The 24466-nt window shown below is 39.0% G+C and overlaps 1 protein-coding gene across 7 annotated transcripts in view; it reads left to right on the forward strand.

Moving 5' to 3' along the window:
• The window catches only part of LOC124871242 (partitioning defective 3 homolog B-like), a 318482-nt gene that overhangs the window by 208326 nt on the left and 85690 nt on the right, over positions 1 to 24466 (forward strand). For 6 of the 7 annotated variants that reach the window (XM_047370389.1, XM_047370391.1, XM_047370385.1 and 3 more), the window contains one exon: positions 18811 to 18931. In XM_047370389.1, coding sequence (XP_047226345.1) covers positions 18811 to 18931 — 121 coding nt within the window. Of the gene's footprint in view, positions 1 to 7926; positions 8019 to 18810; positions 18932 to 24466 lie in introns of those variants that run through there. The other variant, XM_047370392.1, reaches the window with a different exon arrangement.

The following is a 24466-nucleotide window of genomic DNA, read 5'->3' on the forward strand; positions in this document are numbered from 1 at the left end:
GCTAAGCCTTGGATGAGAGCAGCCCGCAACAACCCCACCACCCCCCTCCTACCGTCACCCATCCACCACCAGCCAACCTGTCCAACTACCCCTCACAGGTTACCATAACAACCACGACCTCTGGCACTCCACCAATTTGAAAACAATCAGCCTTGAGAGAGCAAAGTGAAGTGAGCTTGGCAGAGCAGGAAGGAGGGGCACTGTAGCACATGTGTAAAGGATAAGCAGCGAACAAGAAACAAAGAGAAAACATGTCATAAAAGCAGGTCCTCATAGGGGCGATTTGTTTTTCATTTAATTGAAAAACAAAATGAGTTCTGTTCATTGGAAAAAAAAAACAGTGCATTAAAATATGACCTTCTTTTAGAATGTAATGCAACTGAATGTATTGGACATGTTGGCCGTGCTAAAAGCTTTAATGTTTATTTTTCAGAACATATCACAAATGCGTTAGTTCAATATTTTATTCATGCCCTGTTTTCTAACGCTGATAGACACTCAGTGATGCTTTAGGTTGTGAGTAATCTGATGATGCTTATAAATAGCTAAATGGCGAATTCACCTTTTGTACCAATTTATATTTCTATTTTGCACCCAAGCAGTTCCATTTCATAGCAACCTACTTCGATATTGTACCTGGACATAAACTGTTAGTCATGTATTTAACACAAGTGTTAATTTTGGTTTGTAGCCAGGAATGATTTTCAGTTTGAAGTCTTACAGAAATAAAAAAGATTATGATTTCTGAGGAAACTGAAATATCTCTGGATAATATTGATTGGAGTCGTATTACCTTATGGCCTCACAATAGACAAGACATGGGCTAGTATGTGATTATAATGGTATGATAAACTTACTTTACCACACTATGACACTATCACAGTTTGTTCACAAAAATGTATTCAGGGTTAATTGGATGTTGCTCCTTTAGTCTTCATACCATAACTGTCCATGCTTTTGCAACAGGTAATATTCCAAACAGCCTAATATGTTTATAGATATATATACAAAATGCTACCATTGTGGGTACAAATTTATTCACAATTGTTACAAAACCAACTTGTGGCAGACAGTTTTTTTTTTTTTCATATGTTAAACTATGGATACAAAACCACCAAAACTTTAAAAGGAGCATTCTTTAAATAACAGGAAACCTTTAAACATTATTTATTAAAAAATATGGTTATGGAAATATTCAAATTAGCCATCATCAAAGTAACCTTAGACAGTATGTATACATCTCAGTCCACTTAAATCAAAATCAATAAATCTATGATTCAAATCAATAAATTCTGGTGCTAAACATACAACCGAAACCAACGACTGCAAATCAGACCAAGCAGGAGAGGAATATCAATGCACCATATTACATTTACTTTACATAGTTTTACTCCACGTTTGAAAAATTAATTCATGGAAAATCAGGGACATCGTGATTGTCACGTTCCCAGCGAGAAGTTGTTCTTCTTGTTCTTCTTCTACCATTTTTACTGAAAGATAAACCTTAAAACCTAGCTTTGTTGAGCCATTCCCATTTTTTCTTATGTGAAGCGTTGCTTAAAGTTTGCTGATTGTCCTGGATTATGAATTGACAATGAATGAGCAAACGACTGATTGTATTGTACTTTTATGATGATCAAACTGAATAGTGTGTAATTTATTGTGTACAAGACTATGATTAGATTGAATTGGAATGAATTTAGGTTATTTGAATTAAACAAGGCCTTTTATAAGTGAATATAAATTAGATCTGACTACGTTTTGAAGTGTGTTGTTGCCATATCCTTAAAACTGAGTCAAACTGAACTGAATTCAATTATCAGAAACTAATAACTTTACCTGAAAGCTGTTATTGTGAAACTATTACTAGAACATACAATAAGGTGTCATATCGCCATACAAGGAGGGAGAAAGAAACGTTCTTTGTTGCTTGGCTACTCACTTGGGAATCTTTCTTTCCTCCATGTTAATAAAAAAGAGAACCTCTCAGCTCATTGAGTGTATCACAAACCTGTGAACATTTTTTAGGCAAATATACGTTTTCCTTTTCTCTATTTCACATGTTTGTCCTTCCTTAAGACACGCAACGCACACACAGACGTATGCACACGCATATAGCAGAGAGAGCTTTTAGGGGATGCCAGGCAATGGAGGTCTGTCCAGGTGAGCTTTTCCACATTAATCTAGTCTTGTTTGTGAATATAGTGTTGGGCTTTGCCATGTATGTGCATGTGTTTTTCTTGCCCAGATGATATGGTTAGCTTTGTGTAGTTGAGTGACTTTTCTTCATAGCTGAATGAAAATATCAAGCTCAGACATACTGAACATAAACTAAAGAACTGCTGTGGAAGCGGTAACATAGAGGCTGGTTTAATAACGTTTTTGCATTTTTTGGCTATTAATATCTATTTTTTGTTATGTAAATTAAACTTTTTAAAGGTCAAACTTCAGTGTTTTATCCAATGGGAAATTAATGCTATTTGATTAATCTAAACTAGAAAATGTGCAGGTATGAACTTTAGATTTTCTATGCAGCAGTGTTGAAAGGTCTGGAAACATTTGATATTGGCTTTAAATGATTTGTAGGTCTGGTTAAAAATGCATTTCCATCTTTTTATCTGTCCTTAAAGCTAAATCTGAACAAAATTAGATTCTCCATAAAACTCAAGAGTTACTTTCTCATTGATATTATATAAAAATAATCAAAATAAGTGATTGCAGTGTGATTTGGAGCTCATGCTTACTAAGCAGCATTTTTTTTCTTTGACTCCAGGAGCACTGACACTTTAAATAATACATTTTTTAAAGCTTTGCACCAACCCTTTTTCTGGACAGAGTAGAAAACCATTTCCTTTATATCTTTACTGATATACAGTTATACATTTGCTTTTTCTGGCTTCCATTTTAATGGCAAAGGCAGATAAGCCGCCATAGTTAAATAACTTTCTAGTGTTACTTTTCTGCAGACTTAACACTGCAACATGCATAAGTTAATGGCCAGGTAAGCAGGGCTGCTACAGATTGTTTTTGGACATGATGGAAAGATGTTCAGCACACATACCTCAAAGATGTGGCAGGACTTGACATTCCACAAAATGCTCTTCATTCCTTTCATTTGTACCTGTCTAACACGTTTTTCAATTCAAAATTAGTAGCTTCTATGGGTAACCCATTATTAGCACAAGGATGCTAAGAAGAAATCCGTAGGAAAAGAAGTTATTTAATTCTAAAAAGGATTAAAAAAGAGTTCAGTGTTAAACGAATATTGAGCAGAACACAAACTGAAAGAAAATGTTTGAAGAAAATAATTTAGATTCATTACACACTGTGAAATTCAGAGAAATGAATGAAAAAGGATGTTTGGAGTAAAAAAATCGGTGGTCAAGATTTTGCTTGTAGAGGATACATGAGAGGACCTGAAATACTAGAAACAAGGAAAGTGTATCAACTGTTGAAAAGAAATGGGGAAAGGGAGTTAGATAAGGATTCAGGGAGCAGAGTCGCTAAATTGGTGTTTTGGGATAATTCAACAGATGAGATGGGAGAAAGCGGACGAAGTAAGGATGTGCACAAAGAATGACGATGGGAGCAGGTCAATAAATAACCAGGGTAAAAAAGGCAAATTAAAATGGAGAAAGTAGAAGGGAAGGCAGGAAGAAGTAAAGAAAAAACTGAACTGAGATGCTGAGTGTAGAAAGTACTGAATACGAACAGAACTAAAACGGAAGAATCTGAAGAGTCTGCTTTGTAGAGACAGGGGGGAGGTAATGGAAAAGACAAGAAAATGGCCAGAGTGTGTGTTTTCCGGATTCAAAGTGTGTGATTCAGTCTGGCTAATAAGAAAAGGCTCTCAAGAGGCACTCGTGTGCACCATCCCTTCCTCCCCCCTTAGCTCTCCTTCCTTCAATAGATCCTTTCTGGGTCTCTCTTCCCCCTTGTTGCACTCTCTTCCTCTCATTTATGATTTCCGCCTCTTGTATTTGCACAAGTAGTTCTCAATGAAAAATAAATTCCATGCAAAGGACATCCGTCCTCCATAGAGCACGCACATGGAAAAAGTACACATGGGCACATACACTCAGCCTCATAAAAGAACACTTTTGTATGTCAGAATAGGTACACTCAGGGACAGCTTTGTCATACAGTTTTGCATTGCAGGTTTTAGTTGCTCATATAGGGACTACAGAATGAAAGTTCAGTGAATGAAATGAGCGATATAGTTGGCATATTTTGAATTTGATGTTACTAAAATCATGACTATAGACAGAACAGCATAAGGGTGACCCTTTTCTGCCCTTTTACTGTGTTTAAGAGCATACAGTTTGACATTAGTATACCATACCACCAAATCTGAAAGGTTACATGACGAATTTTTGTTAAGAGTTACACTCTACCAACTCTACTAACTATTGGCTCACTGAGCAACACTGACAGCAAGTTAATGGCCATGACTGTACTGATCTGAGTGCATGTTACCTGGACCAGCTCTCCGGAGCCCCACAAGCTGTTAGCTAACCTTGCTTGTGTAGTGATTAATTCTGTATTCTTTTTTCCTCATTGTTGTTGTAATCAATCTTCCACTATTACAACTTCTGTTTGGTTGCCTTTCTCAATATCCCTTTTTGGATTATATTTCACTGTCAGGATAGAAATACCCACTGTTTTGTCATCTGCTCTATTTTTATATGTAGCGTGCATTTAGCACAGTATGCATGTTTGCATCATGTTGACAGCTCACTGAAGTGAGCTCAGATCAACCTTTTTCTCACACAGTGTCGGGTTCACACTGTTGTACTACACTTGTACTGAGATAGCCATGAAAGTAGCTTCACTTTTTGTTTGGTGAACAGCTTCAGACTTTGCCCTGTCTCTCATCTTCTATGACAATACTCAGTTCTTTTTGTCCTCAGTCCAGATAAGACGCTTGTAGTCCATGTGTAGGATTCATCTGTGCGTAGGGGCTCTTGATGCGCTGACCCCACCCTCAGTCCACTCCTTGTAAGGCTCCTCGATATTCCTGAACCGATTTTTCTCTATGAATATGCTTGGATACAGCCCTCTGTGAACAACGCAATGACCTTTAGTGGCTTATCCTCTTTGTGGAGGGAGTCATTCACTGTCTTCTGGACATCTGTCCATTCATTAGTCTTCCCCATGATTTTGTAGCGTGCTGACCCCGACTGAATAACCATTTAGAGGCTCAGGAAACCTTGACACCATGAGCTTCCACTATTTAACTTTTTCACAATATTCTAGTTTTCTGAGAGACTGAATTTTGGGTTTTCGTTATCTGTAAGCAATAATCATCAAAATTACAAGAAATAAAGTGTGGAAATATTTCCCTTTATGTGTAATAAATCTATATAATGAGTTTCACTTTCTGAGATCAGTGACAAAAAATATAGATTTTTTTTATTAAGATGTACCTGTATGTAGCTACAAAAAAACATGGTTCCTCATCCAACCTTTGGCAGTTGGGGATGAGAAATGGACCTCTTTGTCACACTGTGATAGTAGACCAAAGAAACAGGATGTTATTGATTACTGATTAAAAGTTCCTAGGCATTCTAATCATCTTATGAAAGTATTAATTTATAAAATTACGAGTAGCACCTTTTTTTGTGGTCCAAATTATTGTGGCTCCATTGTATTTGCCAGATTTCTTCACCATTGCTTCCTGTGAAAACAATAGTGAAACTTATAGGGAACAAAAAAATATATTCTTTTTTTTATCTCCTGTTTGTCAGAGTAGGAGAATTGTTGTCTCATTGCCAAGAAGAAGCCTACAGATTTACTTTCACAAGTGGAGCATTGCGCCTAACGCAATACTCCTCTTGATATATATAAATAAAAGCTTTATTAGAAGCTGCTTTGGGATTATTTTGATTGCTATGAACACAGAGATGGAAACTAAAAGAAACAAAAAAGAAGCAAGAAAGAGAGAGAGAGGTGGGGCAAAAAGGAAAAAGTTAAAGGATAGAAGAGAGAAAGAAGGATGAAGAGATTACAAGATGACACCCTATAAGATTGCTTCTATGCTTGCAGAAACATATATTAACAGCATTGTTACCAAAAAATGCGCGGTACTAATGAATGCAAGATGTATTTAGTGGTAACTGTGGCTCAATATAGAACATCTGTGTATCTTTTAACACCTGAATCAAACACCTGTGGGTATAAGTGTTAGAGCGCTTGTGTATGCAAGGTTTCTCCATAAAAATATGCAATAGCGAGTGTGAAGACCTGCCCCCCTGGACCCGAGACAGACATAGAGGAGATCTGAGCCACAGACAAAGGCACCCAAGAGCACGGGAACCACGGACGGACCACTGTAACCCCCTTAAAGACCCCCAGGAGAATCACCCAGCAGCCACAGTGCAGAAGCCCCAGGGAGCTGCAGCGATGAGCCCACAGGCCCCACCAGCAGCCGATCTCCGCCGGAGCAGATCCAGCCATGTACCCAGAGACCCGAGACCCTGGGGCACAAGACAGGGAGTGTGACTGGGAGGAAATAGGCCCCACATTTGATGGGGGGCCTAAGCTGATCCCGACCTGACCCAAGACCCAACCTGATACAAAAACAGGCACACACAGTCACATTCACACATTCACACCCTCATGTGTACACATAAAAACACTCACACCCACACGCCCTACGTAAAGACACACAACAATGGGCATCATACACTCACTCATACTCCCCATACATCAAAAAATGTATTCTAGAATACTTAAAAAACTGAAAAATAGGGTAGAAGTATTTCTCTGATTGTATTTGTAGCAGGCTTTCAATTTAAAGGTGTCTCATGGGAGCAGTTACAAAATAATACAAATCTAAAAATGTTTTACTTTGATTATCCATACTCAGAGTTAATGATATTCAGTCTTTGCAGATCAAACATATTTACGTTTTATGTAGTAAACTTTGTGTTGTCCTTCGCAACATCATCTGTTTCCAGATCATTTTGTAGAACTAGCTTAGCTCATGTGAAAACGTGACCACGGTAGTTCCCGTCAGCTACAGACATTAATGTGATAAAAAAAAGCTGTCGAAACAAGGGGTATTATGACATCTACATTCCATTCTCCATCAGGGTATCAATTTGAAAATGAACTGAAACTTAAGTGCTTCAACAGAAGGTGACTGGGTATCCTTTCATGGTTCTTAACATTTCACCTCATTCAACAGCATTCCTCAGTTCACTCTTCATCTACAGCTCATTTTGACCTAAGGAAAACATTCAGAGCTGAAGTGTTTTCCAGAACCTCAAATGGAATAATAGCTGCCTTCTTATTAGGCTCTCAGGCGCACCATGGCCAAGGTTAAAGATAATCTAGTCCGGGAAACGAACTGAGGTTGAACCAACATTTTATTTTTCTGTTTTCATATCTACTGTATAATCAAGATAAACGTCAAAAGTATATGGAATAGAAGTTCTATGTTGTCTGCTGATAAAAACTCTGGTGCATAAGAAGTCCTAAATGATTTAGATGAAAGAGATAGGTAAAGAAAAGCAAGCACACAATTAGGCAGAAATTCCCAGATGTAGAGTAACACTGGTCACAAAGAGTGGGAGATCCTCTGTTTAATTTCATTTCAGCATTTAGTCTTCTTAATAGAAGTCTATTGTCTATATGCCTCATCTTAACTGGGTAATATTGGCCCACTTTACATTGCAAAAGTTCTCCAAATCTCAGGACATCTCTGGTCCACAACCCTCTTTAGGTGACCCAACAGATTATCTGTCAGATGTAATTCTGAAGGCTGTTCCAAAACTTTAATCTTATGATGTTGAAGCCATTCTTTTGCAAGATCTTAACTTGGTCTGGATGTTTTCTCAGTCCAGATTTATGCAGAATATATGATATCATTGTCACATCTAGAGCAAAATTAGTACTTGTTGGAAATTCCTGCTCCTCTTTCAGAGATGCTGCCACCAGTGTCACTGATACCTTTGTACCCTGGGATCCTTCTGATTAAAAAATGGACTTCAGCTAGAGATTCTCTGTAATTGATGGTAAGTCTGAACTCAAAAAGACAAAATGATGAAAATGAATCAGAAGATCTTTCAACAACACATGTTTTTCTTCCAACAGATGTGTTTGTATTTCATGTAATTGTGCAGAATAAATGTCAATAATACAAGGTTTTGCAATTGTTTTTGCAGTTTTTATATGATCACATCCTGGCTTTTTAACAGGTGTGTGCACCTTTTAACAACTACTGTATTTGTCCACTGCGAGTGAAGGCTGTTATGGGCTGAGACCTGCAGGAAGCAGACCTTTAGCCACACACATAACTCTTGGGTCAAAGGTGGAAGTCCGGCCAGACGGGCTGGCCACAGGATTTTGTGCCAGCGAGTTTACCACTGGTAACGCTCCCTCTGTATCTGCCTGTAACACACACATATGTATATTTAAGCCAGCACATACAGATGGCTTGTCCAAATAATGTCATGCCAGTTAGTATTCAATACCTGCCACACTCACACAGACTGATTTTCATCACAACAGGATGCCACCTCCTCTGCCACCGCGGATGCCTCTCTTGAGGACGACATTTGGACAGCTAGTCTGATTGATGTCATGGCAGTCGATAGAGCGCTAATTACTCCTCATGCTTAGACAGCTCTGTATTAGAAGCCGTGTCATATCCTGTCAGCTGCATTTTAAAAACGCGTGTCACTTCCTGTTAGCCTGCGGAAGAAAAGAAAGAAACCCAGAGGCCTGACAGCCCGTATAAGGGGCTCACACTGAAAACACTTCGGCACTGTGTTACAGAGTCTTTCTTTCACAAAGCTTCCCTCTCCGCCACTGTTCTCGCCCCACTATTTCCTCCTCTCTGACCCACCTGCCAGCATTGGTGGTCTTTTGTTGTCAAACTTCATTAGCAGAGATGTTGGCTAATTAGAGCCCAAACACAAGCTCGGGAGATTAGGAAGAAAAAGATGAGATGAAAGGCGAGACGAGGGAGGGAGATGGAGGCAGGACGGCAGAGACGGAGATGAGCAGATGATGAAGAGATTAAGATGAAGTAGGAGGGATAGAGAGATGAATGTTATCAAGGTAGAGATAGATGATTAGGTTAGTAGAAGGACGGAGAGATAGGGAAACAGAAAAACTAAAGTTGCAGAAAAACTCAAAATGGATTGCACAGAATCTCCAAATTGTGAAGATTTACTTTACTTGATCATGAAGAAAACTGAAAAAGTAATCAAATCTCATATCCTTGCAGGCAAATGATAGGCTATTTCTCACTCTAATTAGTTTAGTTCTTTTGTTTTGTTTCTAGCAACCAATGTTGTTTGTGATAATGAGAGCAAGTAGATGAGTGAAAGATGCAGAAAGAAGAAACAGCGAGCTGCAGAACTGATGCATTGACCTGTGTCTGTTATTGTGGTCGTGTTGAGCTGTCTTAGACAGAGCTGACAATGATCCTCTGCTCTACAACTACACACCAGGGAGTAGACACAGATGACCAGATGTTTGTTAACGTATAGAAAGAAAATCGCTTGTCAACATCAGTTATTATTAAGCTTTATTTGTATGGTGCTAAATCGGGGCCAAAAAAAATTTGAACCTGAAAAATAAAAGTTTGTTCAAAAGAAAAAAATTCAACCCTGAAAAAAAAAGTTTGTTCAAAAGAAAAACATTTGAACCTGAAAAATTATTTTGAACCTCCCCAAAAAAAATGTGAAAACTGAAAAAAAAAGTTTTGCAACTGAAAAAAAACGTGAAACTGGAGAAAAAAAAGTTCAAAACTACTTTTCAGATTCAAGTGTATTTTTTTTTTTTCAAACTTGCACATTTTTTTTTCGGCTTCAGACTTTTGTCCCTGTTTTGGCGTGGGGGGTGGGGCCTCAGATCACGGGGGTGCGGAATCATGACTGACAGCTCAACCCAGCGGCTGAGCAACATATTCCCAGCTGTTGCATTCAGGGACCGTGGGAACTGGAATTATCTGTAATACATCATCGATATTCTATATATATGTGATTGGTTTTGAAAGATAACAGGCTGGACCGATAGAAGCAGCTTACGTGAGGAGGAGAAAATATGATCTTGACATATTTGTACAGCATTTTAACTCCGTGTTGGAGATTTCCTTTGCTCTCAACATAAAGCCAAAGAACCGCTTGACTAAGTGACGGTAAACAATAAGTAAAGAATACATTTTTATTTCCAGTTTCCAACATTGTCTAAAATAAAAAATAAAGATTTATGATTTATGCATATTTAATTAAAGATCAGAAACAATTTGCCTTTGATTTACAAAGGCTGCATTAGCCCTCTTTAGGATTGTCTTTTGTCTGCTAATTTGATTGATGCAAATTGTCACCCTCTATGAATTATTTCTAAGCAGTAACTGTCCTAAGCTTTCAAATCAACATGAAGCATATTTGCAGGGTTGCGGCAGGCTCCTCTGGAGGTTTTATTATGCCTGACAGGGTTTGAGTGGTCCCTTAGAGTTTTAAGCGTCTAGTGGTCATCTATTGGTTTGTTATTATGGAAGGCAGAATACTGGGGTCCCGGATAGAGCATAGTGAAGCATGGTGAATTCACTGACATCATATCTGTGACATAGGGCCACTTTCCATCTTCCATTTGAAGCAGGGCTGGACGCACTGCTCTTATTCCCAGGTATTAACCTCACCATGGAGGCGGAGTTGTGCCAGTGTGGAGCGATCTAGCACTCATATAATCACAGTCAATATATGATTTGGTCATTATATTTCTGAATTCTGTCAACAATTATGCTTCTGAGGGTCACATCACAACTAGTGACATTAATTACTATTTTTAATCATTAGTTTTTGATGCAGCTGTTCACATCCGTGGTCAAATGGTCATTGGAAGGTCCTGCTGATGTAGACAGCGTGCAGAAGAGGCACATGAGAGTGTTTTGGGATTCAGGAGTTAGCATGGTAAACCCTGTTTGGTGCATGATAAGGGGTAAATTCAAGAATCTTTGAACAAATCAGTTAAACTGGTGAATTAAAAACACCCATGTCCTTCATTCATTTAGAAACGGCATTTCAAACACGATTTCTTCGTGATGCAGTGAGATTATTTTCTTATGATTTCGAGAATGGCCTCATCAGGTCAGAAAGTGGAGAACAGTCAGAATGTCTAGTTTGAAAAGACTTTGAGAACGTAGTGGGATTTTTATCAGAATCACAATCAGCTTTATTGCAAGGTTTGTACAGATAAACAAGGAATTTGACTGTGGTACACTTTGCTCTCTGTGAGGAATTATAAACAATATCTTTTTTAAATGTACATATTTACACAATTGACTTTACAATAGAATATAATGTGAGATCAGTCCAAGTATGCATGGTGTTGTTCTGAAGCTCTGACTGTCAAGTGTTCATCAGAGAAACAGTCTGGGGGGAAAAACTGTCTCTGTGGCAGCTGGTTTTAGTAAACAGTGCTCTGTAGCGCCGATCTGAAGGTAAAAGCCTAAACAGTTTGAGTGCAGGGTTTGTGGGGTCTGCAGAGATGTTAGCTGCCCTTTTCCTGACCCATGACCTGTATAGTCCTGGATAGAGGGAAGGTCAGCCTTCATGATTCTCTCTGCAGCCCCGATTGTTCGTTCCTGAGTTGCCTCAGGAAGTCCAGTCTCTGCTGGGCGTTCTTCTGAACATGGTCTCTGTTGGAGGACCATCTCAGGTTTTGAGAAATGGTGGTTCCTAGGAACTGGAAGTGGTCCACAGTAGATACAGTGTGCTTGAGGATAGTGAGGGGGGTATTTTGGGGTGGTGTTCTCCGAAAGTCCACCATCATCTCCACAGTCTTGAGTGGGTTAGGTTCCAGGTGGTTCTGACCAACCAATGCACCTGTCTGTATGGAGACTCATCAATGTCCTGGATCAGACCACAAACAGTGGTGTCATCTGCAAACTTCAGGCGTTTCACGGACGGGTCCACTGAGGTGCAGTCCGGTGTGACTGGGGGCCTAACACTGCCTTGTACCACTACACCAGTGAAAGAAGCGTTGAAAGTCTCTGCCCTTCTATATTGTTTGGTGCAGATTCTCATTTTGATTCACGCTGCAATCTCACTTTCAGTCCAGTGTATAAATCAGATGGAGCCAACAATCTGATTGACATATTCCCCATGTGTCACCTCTGGGAGGAGATAATAACTCACCTGTGTGTTTGTCCATCCCTGTTTGTTGTGCACCCAAGCCCTGCATGAACCATTACAGTAGCCGCATGTGTAGCAGATACACCACAACCTTTGGCCATTTCCTGTCAGATTTATTAAACCTTCCAGCTCAAAAGTAATCTGTTATAGAAAGCTAAAAAAAAACCTACCTTTCTTGTCTCTTATCTCAGTACGTCTCTTTTCTCCTCACCTCTGTTTTTGTGTTTTCTTAGTAATAAATATAGATAAGGAGATACTAATAAATGAAAAATTTTCTTTTCTCTGCATACCACACTGACCATGCTTACATATTCAGTGCAATTTAGGTTATTAAGTCATATTTAGGCAAACTGAGCTGGTAATACATGTATTTACACTAGATGGGCAACACTGATAAAATAAATACAACATCTCTAAGAGAATTTCAACCTAAGTATAGTATAATTTTTCCTGAATAGATTGCCTTACTGCGGAACTTGACAGCTCTTACATTACAATATTAAAAATTAATGTTAAATATACATGTCCTGTGATCACGAGTCAAATCCAAATACTGATTTAAAATGTGCCAGAAGACAGTTTTTAGGGCTGTAACTCCAGATAAAAAATGATTCAACCAGTGTGGTAAATATTTATGGATTATAATGACAAGAACATATTTCTTTGCTTTACAGTGGATACTGATATTTCTTTGGGCGTCTGTCACCTTGTTATTAATGGAACTGAGGTCTTAATTATTAATGGCAGGGTTATTACAAGCTATGGCGAGTTTCCCATTTGGAGTTTTAAACATTTATGGAATTATTATTGGTGTGACAGAGCGGGAACAAGAGATTGATCTTGCTGTGCGTCCCTGGGTGAGTGCAGAGGGCTTTAAGAAAGAGAGCAGGAAAGAGAAAGTTTTTCCCTGTATGAAATATGAAAATTTGGGAATTTAGTTTAAGTATTTTCCAGGTGCGGATATGGATGAATATGAAAATGTGTATTTTCAATCCTGGTCCTGCCATCCATTCATTGTTCATCCATCTATCCATGAAGTCATTCATTGTTCAATTGTTCATCCATCCATCCATCCATATAATTTGTAGTTTGTGCTGCCCATCATTAAATATCTGTTAAAAATCCACAACAAACTTTTGGATTTATACTAAAATGAAAAGAAAATTCTTTCTATCATATAATACATGCTGTAAATATAGATACCCTCATATTACCTCCCTGTGTTCTTAAGCACATTCCTAACAAACCAGAAATGCATGTAACCGCTGCTAAGATTTTGGAGGAGTGTATCATCTATAACATTGAGATTTTGTTGTTAAGCTTCGTTCAGTAGATCCAATGTCCTCTGGCCATCAGGACATTTAACCTCGTTAAACTTCTTTCAGGTCTGGTATTAATGGATTATATGAGGCTGGTCTTTCTTGTTTTCTAAGAGTACTTGATTTTCAGTTTGCAATCCCTTGCATACCAAATGAATCGTGTATTGCACCTTCTTCCCTGGAACAGTGTATATTTACATATGCATTAAATTATTTCACATGCCTTTAGCCAAAGCTATTTTTAAGAGGTGTACACCATTAAAGCTTTGTAAAAGGGATCCTGGCATGCAGACCAAGTGCTAAATCTGTTTATATTTCTGTCCAGATGGGACAGGTGCAAGTGCAAATAAGGCATGTTATGGCTTTAAAGGTGTTAAGAGAGGAGGTGTTCAATAAAGAAGACATTACTAAAAGTAGATAATGCCACATGTTCTCTGAAAGCTTTTATTTGCTTAATTTGCCATTATAAAACTACAAAAAAATGGCTAAAGCTACTTTTTAAGTTAGTAGTTTCTTTTTTGGGAAAACATTGGTAACTTGACTCTGGCAGCCATTATTATTCAGAGATGTCTGATGAATTCACCTGATTCACCTTTCTGGAGAGGGGAATCATCCGAGCTTCTGCTGGCAACAACTTAATGCTCACCCTCTACCGATGATCCACATAGCCCTGTCTTTTAGTATTTAAACCTTTCTCTCTCCTAGACATGGAAATTGACTGAGCTTTTACTGTAACTAATTATATGTGCTCTCTTTCAGACTCTAACCTTGAAAACTGGCTCAGAGTTTATCTGTTCTTTCTTTCTAGGTGAAATGACTAAAGGAGCTACATCCATTAACATTTACTTTTCCTTCCCATATAAAGGACTCCTGGATCAGTGCTTCTTTGTTCTTTTTGTGTCTCTGCTCTGTTCTCTCAAACCCCCAGTTGGTCGTGGCAGATGGCCGCTCACACTGAGCCTGGTTCTGCTGGAGGTTTCTTCCTGTTAAAAGGGAGTTTTTCCTCTCCACTGTCGCTACATGCATGCTCAGTATGAGGGATTGCTGCAAAGTCAACGCCAGTGACTGTCCACTGTCTCTACATGCTCATCCAGGAGGAGTGAATGCTGCAAGTCACTGACTGGATGCAATCTGCCGGGTTTCCTTAGATAGAAAAACGTTTTATCCAATTTGAATAAATAACTGAATCTGACTGCACTGTTCAATTGTTAGGATTAATTGGAATGTATGTACCTGACTGTTGTGAAGTGCCTTGAGACGACATGTGTTGTGAATTGGCGCTATATAAATAAAACTGAATTGAATTGAATTGAAAAGAGGTCCAAGCACAAAGCATTGTGGTGCACCAGAAGACAGTAATGTTTCACACGTTTTCACATCTTTACAACATGTTGAAAGAATTGTGTTGTCGAAGGATTCTTATTTTCTGTTCCAACACAAAATGAATCTTTAACCAACGACATGTCATTCATGCCTCATAAGTCAATGCTAGTTACTTCTGCTGATATAACTCAAACCCAGAAAAATCAAGCCTGCCAGGATTTGATCTCTTGACCTTTAGCTGCAAGGTAACAGTACTTAACAACTGCCCCACTGTAATGCACATTGAGTAAGCACTTTACAGTGGGGCAGTTTACATGTGAAACTATTTTGTAGATTTTTGTTAGCTCAAAATGTAAATGTGTAATTCACTCTCTGGTGTTAATCAGGATTTATTGAAATACAGTGGAATAAAAAAGAAACCTTTACCAAAAAGATTGGTTGTGTTTTGTGCTGAAAATCTTCTGCTTAAAAAACCCTTGAGAAAAAACTTCAACAATGCCTTGCTGCTGCACTGACAATGTCAGTACAAATATTCCTACAGGGAGCATGGAAAACCATATTTATTTATACCATATTTTAATTATTCTAGTTTTGTTCCTGAGTCTTAAGCATTGTGGAATTTATTGATTCTTTTAATTATTCATTCATTTTTTTATAGAACCTGGAACTTTTTCTATGGAAACTGGAACCTTTTGTTGAACAAATGAACAAAAAAAACGATAGGACAATTAGGAGTCCAAAAGTTGTTTTGCTCTGCAGTCAGGTGCAGTTGCCGTCTGATTTCTTCCTCTAAATGTATTCTTTCAGGGTGATGTTTTGTGTTACTGCTGACACAGCGCTCCTCTGCTTTTAGGCTGAAAGTGCGAGCACACTCACATGTACACATGCATAAAAACTAGATTATGTGTCACTGTAATGCAGCATCCTTTTTTTTTATACAAAATGCTGTGTGCAGGCCTCTTCTTTGAGGCTGCAGTTTTCGTCTCCTATGAATGTTTAAATACCCTGAAGAAAGCGCAGCATAACGCAGCACTTCTAATTTAATTTATAATCTGTTGTCTGAAATGCAAAGTGATATGTCGTACACTGATAAGATCATGGTTCATTTCTCAGTCTTAATGTTTTCTCTTTATTATTTGAGTTTTTTAAAGAAAGGTTTCGACTGGAAATTTAGCGAAACAAATATCCACAAGCATAGCAAAAAGCAATATTCATTCATGATCCCTCAGAAGACGTTGCTGTGCTCATACAATGTCCTGGAGCCATTCAAGTGTTTTTGTGTTTGTGTTTGTGTATGTGTATATTGCTATTTTTCAGACTTTTCATAAATCACCTGATGTTCCACCAGCACATTTTTCCCCTCTTGCTCCAACTCGGTTCATGAAATTGCAAGCTGCATATCTAATGTTGCATATGGCCTCATACTGTATGTGTATGATATGACTTTCTGCATTTCCATTATGTGTGGGTGAGGAGATGTGTGTGCAGTGCATGACTCACAGGGGTGCCCAGAGTTCAGTGTTGATATGCTGTATATTTCCTGCACTGACAGAAAGAATATTCATGAAATGATTGATGGTTTTGTTTTCTTCCTTGTTGCAAGAGAAGAAGGAGGAAGAAATGAAACAGAAAGAGATGCAGGCGGTGAGAGTGATCGAGGGATTGGTGTCTTCATCTGCAGTCAACATTGTGAATTTGATGTTGAGAGTATTACCGTTTAGATAAAAACCAGGCTTGTGTGGCCATTTCACTTCGAGGATGACTGTTTGAAGATATTTTCCACAATGCATTATATTTTAATTCCAGGAATTATGAGTGGAACTTTGGTTAAAACACACCACCAGTGATATTTTGGCATCATGCATTGAAAAAATAAGTTAATTTTGGTACTTTAAAAATATAAAAAATGTATTGTTACTCTGACAGTTACACCTTCTCAAGGCTTATTATGCACCAATTCACCACAACTAACTTGAAAATCAGCAAAAAGAAGTTCAAGTAGCATTGTGCTCTTTACTATAACCACACTAGTTTCACATTAGTTCTCACTCCACATCCATTAAATGTAGATGATTCTCTTAAAGTTGCAGTAGGTAACTTATATAAACAAATATTTTCTACATATTTGTTAAAACTGTCCTGACAGTAGAATATGAGCCAGATTATCTATGAAAAAAATCAAGCTCCTCCCAGTGGTCCTACTGCCATTTGTAGAAATACACCGCTGCTGGTCAGAAACAATCAATCACAGCTGGGAATGTCTTAGCAGTGTCAATCACGCTCGTGTATGCGCTGCTCACATCCCTCCCCTGCACAGCACGTCCTGTCGTTGAAGCTCAAGATCGCCGGTGTGCTGCAGCTGCGCTAATGGCGTAGAAACAACCTAGTGATACAGGAAAACTGCCAATTTCTCGAGTGGCATCTGCTCAGAAAACAAGTAAAGGTAAACAGAAGAAGACTGATGATGAAAGGCAGGTTCTGCTGTAGAGGGAGGGCTGTAGCACAGCAGAGAGAGCAAGGGGGCGGGACCTGTAAGATGTGCTTATTCAAATTATCAGGCTAAATCCACCATTTTCTCTGAACTCCCTATTGCAGCTTTAAATTGTATTGTTCTTTCAATTTACTCTTTGTGTAAAGTGACAAAGGGGCAATCCTTAAAATCTGAAATAATTTTACATGAACGTTACATAAAATAGGGTTTGATGGTATTTGTTTTTGCTAATTTAAAACCATAAAAAACAAAGAGTTGATCCACAGATTATTTATTTATTTATAGTGATAAAGCAAATAAAATATTTGCTCAGGAATTTTGTTTGGTGTTGCCTTTTTCTTCCATCTTTGCATCTTTTTAATCCTGCACCCATCCTGTCGAATTTTTCCCGTCTGCATTTCTTTCCTGCTTCCGCTTACATTTAAAGTGTTTAGAAAGAATATCCATGACATCAACTGTAATCCATCAAAAACAAAAACCCAGTTCTAAAAAGTATGGAAAAAACATGCAATTTGTTTTTAGCATTTTCCTTGCCTGAAAAAAGTATGAATCAAAAATAAATAAACTGAGTAAAAACAACCTATTTGACTATTCCATTTTAAAACAATAACAATTTTAATAATTTTCCTTAATGAATATAAGGATGGAAACCCAACGAAACAATTTATGTCACAAATGCCAGCATATTTTGTAACTATTTATTCTAAGGCTTAAAAAAATAAAAACAAACTGAAATTTTTAGTGTGGAAAAGTTTGCAATTTTAAAATAGTAAAATCACAAATACGAAACCTTTTCTACCTAGACATTATAACGGTTCTTGTGGCAATATTTACTAATGTAAATACAACACTTGCGCCCAGTCCAGTATATTCCCCATCATCTCCCATTGACTGCTGAAGATAGCCCCACCCCCTCGATGCTGGTTTGGAGAATGCTTAGTAATGTAACTTTAAAGGAATCAACTGATTCAAATGTTGTAAATTATCCAGTCGACTAACTGAGAGGTCTTCACAGATGAGTTTAAAGTCCTTGCACACCGGACAGGTACTGCAGATAGCCTCATTGTGAATGATGATACTCATCATGAATTTACTCCAATCTGGTCGGAGATTCACATTTCTATATGCAAAGGTAACAGAAACAGCTTTGTTCCAGTGGAGTTGTTCTCCTATAAACACTTTAGCAACATCTTTCTGTTACTGTGTTTTGTAAATGTTGGTCAGTGTAGATGCCACTCTGATTTCTGCTGCAAATCAAATCTACCAACAACTTGTACAGTTTTAACACTTCACCTTCACCTCTAAACTCTAACAAAAAACTCTTAGGAGACCCCTACCTGTCAGAATGAACATTCAAAATGTACAGGTTGGGCTTGTTTACTTGAAGATGTTTATATTTTACTAAACTTTAGTCACAATTTGTTCTTCAGTGTGTCTTTGTTTGTCTCTATGTTTGTTGTCTGTGTCTACCTGCCTCTACTAATGGGTGCGCATTCACATTTGGTCATGTTTGTTTGTCTTTTTGCAGCAACATAGAGCGGATCCAGCAGCTAAGAAGAGAGTATCAGCAAGCGAGGCGAGAAGGAATGATGCCACCGTATGAAGAACTGGACCCAAGACGCAGAGGGCACGACAGCGACCCACACAGGGTGTGTAGCATGATCACGACCTAACACAGCCAGGCAAAACAAAAACACACGATAACTAGTTAGAGATTAGCGAAAATACAGTTTAAAATCACATTTGTAAAAATCTTCTTTGGGACATACATTTCCTCCTCCATCCTTGTGTCTTTGACATGCATGTGTGCCTGCAGTTTACTGTCTTACTCCTCTTCAGCCATAAGAGTGATCACCAGTTTTAACTCATCTGCCAAGTGATCAAGGCCCTTTGGCTGTCAGTCGTAAGGTGCTTCTTGATGTGAATGGCTCCTGTAGGTATTGGGCCGATCACACTGATATGATCCGCTTTTCTCTGCGAACGACACACAGAGAAGATAAGTAGAGGTTTGAGTAACTGTCATCCCGGAGGTGCTGTTTTTCAAATCACAGACTCATAATCACATCCACACAGATCCACAGTGGCAGTTAGACTACCTAATTCACTCCTGGAATAAACTTGTTTTTGATAAAGTGATGCTGCATTAATAGTCACCACCCGCTCTCACACTAGCTGTCATTATGAAGGTAATGAAGCGCTAGTGTATGCCAAACCTTGTTAAGATTTTATTGTACAATCCAAATAAATTAACAATCATTATTTGAGTGAAGGGCTGCATGTTGGTGAAGTTGGTAGTACTGTTGCCTTGCTGCAAAATGTTCTTAGCCAGGGGTTTTTCTGCACCGAGTTTGCATGTTCTCCCCGCCTTTCACCCGTAGACCACTGGAGATAGCCACCAGCTCCCCCGCGAACCTGTACACCAGAAGCGGGCATAGAAAATGGATGGATGTTTGAGTGAAATGCATGTTGTTGAGAGGCATAGAATCATTTAAGATATAAGGTTTGAAAAAGTAATGAGGAAAAGTACTTTCCATCTGACCAATCAAATTTATTTCGTCCACATTGAGCTACGGTTAGCTCTCTGTAATTGGCTGATATGTTCACAGTATCATAGTGGAGGCAGAAAAAGAGTCAATTCCTTCTCTTTTGTGACCATGTGGTGTCAGACATCGTTAATACTTTGTTTAAAGATGAAAAACCTTCATGTATTACCTCTCTACTTGCATATCAGCCAAAATAGACAGAGGTTGTGTGCATATTTGACAAAATACAAACATGCTCATGAGAAGGGTTTTGAGGTTACGATCATCTAAAGGCAGCTCAAGAGCATTACAGTGAGATAAAATTAAGGCATCCAGTATGTTACATGAACACAACCAGACCATTACAAAGTCCTAATGTTGATTAATCATTTAGTTTGACTGATTGCCCGGCCCTAAAAGGCAGCATTTGTAATTGATGAGATTTTCATTATTTAAATGTGAAGCTTAGTTTTATCAGTTGTGCTTCTAAGTTTTACTCAGGTGAGGCCTCTCTAGAATAACAGGGTGGTTTTGCATCCTTATGAGCCTTGCTGTGTGTTATCTTACATTATGTAAATTACTTATGAGTCCTGCACTGAATATGGATACAGTTTGAGCTTGTAAATCAAGAGGTGCAGCTTGTCCAGACACTCATGCTTGAAGAAACTCGCATATTAGAATGAGGTTAAATGTTGTCAATGTTCCCTTGAAGAAATTAGCAGTGTGAGCATTTTGCATTGGTTATCCTAAAACACTGATATGATGGCTTTTTAAAATTTTTAATTAAAACAAGTTCAAAACCTTATAATTAAAATTATTTTAAAATCTCTGCAAACATTGCAATGTTAACTGAGTTTTATTTTCACATTTGACTCAGTTGTGAATGATCTGTATTAGAAAAAGAAAGAGAATAAAGCAGAAATAATTCGATAGATCCTTTATTTACAGGCTTTAGATTTTATGTTTGTTGTCACTCATCGTTTGATTTTGATTTTTCATCATCTGCCTTTTTTAATTGGACATATCTTTGCTCTATGGTTTGTTTAAATAGTCAAAAATACAAATTCATGCTGTCCATTTGGAGGTCAAAAGAGAGGCTGTAGACAACTATGCCACAGCCCTCACTGCTTATATCAGCATCATTTTAAAAGTATAATAAATCATAGAAAGGAAATAAACGTAATGTGCTGCAGCTTAAGCTTCTTTCCAACCTTCTCCAAAGGCTGCGTTTGCTGTACCTTGCATTGCAGAACCACCTCAATGCCAGATTAAGATCGCACTACTTTGTTATCGCAGGGGTTTGGTGAAGTCTTCAGGCTAGGCTCCAGATTTCCTGACAGTTTTGACTATTTTTAAAGTAGTAACAGGTTAAAAGTCATTGTTTAATACAGCCAGGTGCCCAAAAGCAACCATTACGTTTCACCAAAGTAACCTGCTGGTTTTAGAAAGTAAATTGTAAGTTGCAGGATGTTATCTGTAAGTTTCAGAAAGTACCAGATTACACAAGTGCTTGTATAATACCATCCAACCACAGAAAGTAACCTGAGGACCTCTTAAACCCCACTCCTTGAAAATATCATAAAACGCCCGTAAAATACCTTGTAAGTTCTGAGAAGCAAACTGTAAGTTTTTAAAAAATACATTAAAAGTCATCTCAAAAACTCAATCCTTGAATGGAAACTCTAAATCCAAGAACTACATCCTGTATGTTTAAAAAAGTAGCCTCTTAATTCTAGAAATTCTAGTGACGTTCCGAGACTAACTAAACTGTAAGGTCCAGTAAATACAAGGTTAGAGCCTAGTCCTTAAACATATCCAGAAAGTTCTGGAAAACCATGTAAATTTCTAAATGTAGCCTGTAGGTTTCAGAAAGTACCAGGTTACAAAAGATATTATAATACTGTCCAGTTCCCAAAAGTAACCGATATAACGTCTGTGAAAATAACCTGTAGAACTTGGAAAAGTAACCTTTAAATTCCAGATATTACCCTGCAAGTTTAGGAGAAGTAAGAAATAAATTATCCTGCTTTACCGTTTGAAGTTAAAGGTAAAAAAACTTGTACTCGTACTTGTCCTCTTCCCCCTTATCCGGGACCGGGTCGTGGGGGCAGCAGACTCAGTAGAGATGCCCAGACGTCCCTCGCCCCAGACACCTCCTCCAGCTCCTCTGGGGGGAGCCCAAGGCGTTCCCAGGCCAGCCGAGAGACATAGTCCCTCCAGCGTGTCCTGGGCCGTCCCCTGGGCCTCCTCCCGGTGGGACGTGCCTGGAACACCTCCCGAGGAAGGCGTCCAGGAGGCATCTGGTATAGATGCCCGAGCCACCTCCACTGGCTCCTCTCGATGTGGAGGAGCAGTGGCTCTACTCCGAGCCCCTCCCGGATGGCGAGCTCCTCACCCTTTCTCTAAGGGAGTGCCCGGCCACCCTACGGAGGAAGCTCATTTCAGCCGCTTGTATCCGGGATCTCGTTCTTTCGGTCATGACCCAAAGTTCACGGCCATAGGTGAGGGTAGGAACGTAGACCGACCGGTAAATCGAGAGCTTCGCTTTTCGGCTCAGCTCTCTCTTCACCACAACGGACCGGCACAGCATCCCCATTACGGCGGCAGCCACACCGATCCGTCTGTCGATCTCCTGCTCCATTCTTCCCTCACTCGTGAACAAGACCCTAAGATACTTGAACTCCTCCACTTGAGGCAGGAAATCCCCTCCGACCTGAAGAGGACAAGCCACCCTTTTCCGGTCGAGTACCATGGCCTCGGACTTTTAGGAGCTGATCTTCATCCCAGCCGCTTCACACTCGGCTGCGAACCGCCCCAGTGCATTCTGTAGGTCTTGGCTAGAGGGGCCAGCTGCACCACATCATCTGCAAAAAGAAGAGACAAAATCCACTGGTCCCCAAACCAGACCCCCTCTGGCCCTTGGCTGCGCCTAGAAATCCTGTCCATAAAAGTTATGAACAGGACCGGTGACAAAGGGCAGCCCTGCCGGAGTCCAACATGCACCGGGAACAAGTCCGACTTAGTGCCGGCAATGCAAACCAAACTCCTGCTCCGCTTGTACAGAGACCGGATGGCCCCTAATAAAGGGCCCCCAATTTCCTATTCCTGGAGCACCCCCCACAGGGCATCACCAGGGACACAGTCGAATGCTTTCTCCAGGTCCACAAAACACATGTGGACCGGTTGGGCAAACTCCCATGAACCCTCGAGAACCCTGTAGAGGGTATAGAGCTGGTCCAGTGTTCCACGGCCGGGACGAAAACCACACTGCTCCTCCTGAAGCCGAGGTTCAACTATCGGCCGGACTCTCCTTTCCAATAGTAAAAAAACTGTAAAAACTTGTTAAAAAAAACAGAAAACAAATTGAAAAAGAGATCATAGAAGTAACAGTTACCACCGCACCTAACCAGCCCATCTTATTAAGGATGATTGATTTAGTAATTAAAGCAAAAGTGATTATTTACCTGACTGGCTTTCTGTGTGAAGGGGAGTGGGGAAAAACAATGGTTATGATAGTGAGCTGGTGGCAAGCTAATTCAATTTCACGTTTATTGGTTTGTTTGCGTCTCCTTAGGACGTTTTTTATTTTTTGAAAAGGATTTAGAGAATATTTATGAGGAGTTAAAGTGATGGAAAGTAATTTACAGAGCTAGCACAGGAAAAAGAAAGATAAAGGCCATCATAGAAAGAGTGTGAGCTCCTCCTATAACGTTACCACAGTATATTGAATGTGTTTGCTTCTTTTCCCCCCATGGCTCCATTACCATTTCATTGATTCATGGTTATGGGTTAGCTGTCTCTGCTAGCAAAATTATGTTTGCCTAAAAACAATTATCGAGCAACAAAAGCCACACCGCAACTTTGTTTCCAAGTGAGTGCATTCTGTGCTTGTGGGAGGATGTGTGTATTTCGGAAGACAACAACAGACTTTCTCCCTAAGGAGACGGGAACTAAATCAACAGGGCGCTGTGCTGTTGTCACATACACGCACTCTTACACACAATCCTACATAGAGGAGACTTTGTTGAAGCAAATTGTTGTTGTGGGCGGTGTGACACAGCTTTTAGTAAAGGATTTAATCATCTAGAATGGCTTTCATTGTTTTTTGACTAGAAATGTACTTTAGACTTAAATAGTTCATTTGCAATCATTTAACTGCTAAACCTGTTTTTCTGTGTGATTTAAAAAAAATAAACATCTTGAGAATTGAGTAAGAAGATGTAGTGGTTTTTCATGAATATGTCATATTATTCCTTTACTTATTCTCAATTTTGTTTTTTTTATGACAAAATAATGTTTAATAGGCCTTTTACAATTGAAATGGTATGAATTTAAACACTTTCCTAAAGTTTTGAGTAGCAATAGGAGTGTTTTACATTTATACATAAACATTACATTGTCAGACTTTCACACAGTCTAACTTAAAAACGAACACCTGTTACTTGCTTATTCATAGATTCAGGAAAATCATGGAAAATCATGGAAAATCATGCTGCATTCCTCATCTGTGAGAGAGTCTCCAGGATTATCTTTAGTTAAAATTGGAGTTAGATGATTTGAATCAGTGACTGAATTCTGTGAAAAACCAAAGGAGCTATTTTTGTCCAAGCTTCAACATACATACGATTGGTATTTTACAGATACAAAGAAAAATCTTCTTTT

Source organism: Girardinichthys multiradiatus, chromosome 7, assembly GCF_021462225.1.
Source record: "Girardinichthys multiradiatus isolate DD_20200921_A chromosome 7, DD_fGirMul_XY1, whole genome shotgun sequence".
In the NCBI taxonomy this organism is placed as follows: domain Eukaryota; kingdom Metazoa; phylum Chordata; class Actinopteri; order Cyprinodontiformes; family Goodeidae; genus Girardinichthys; species Girardinichthys multiradiatus.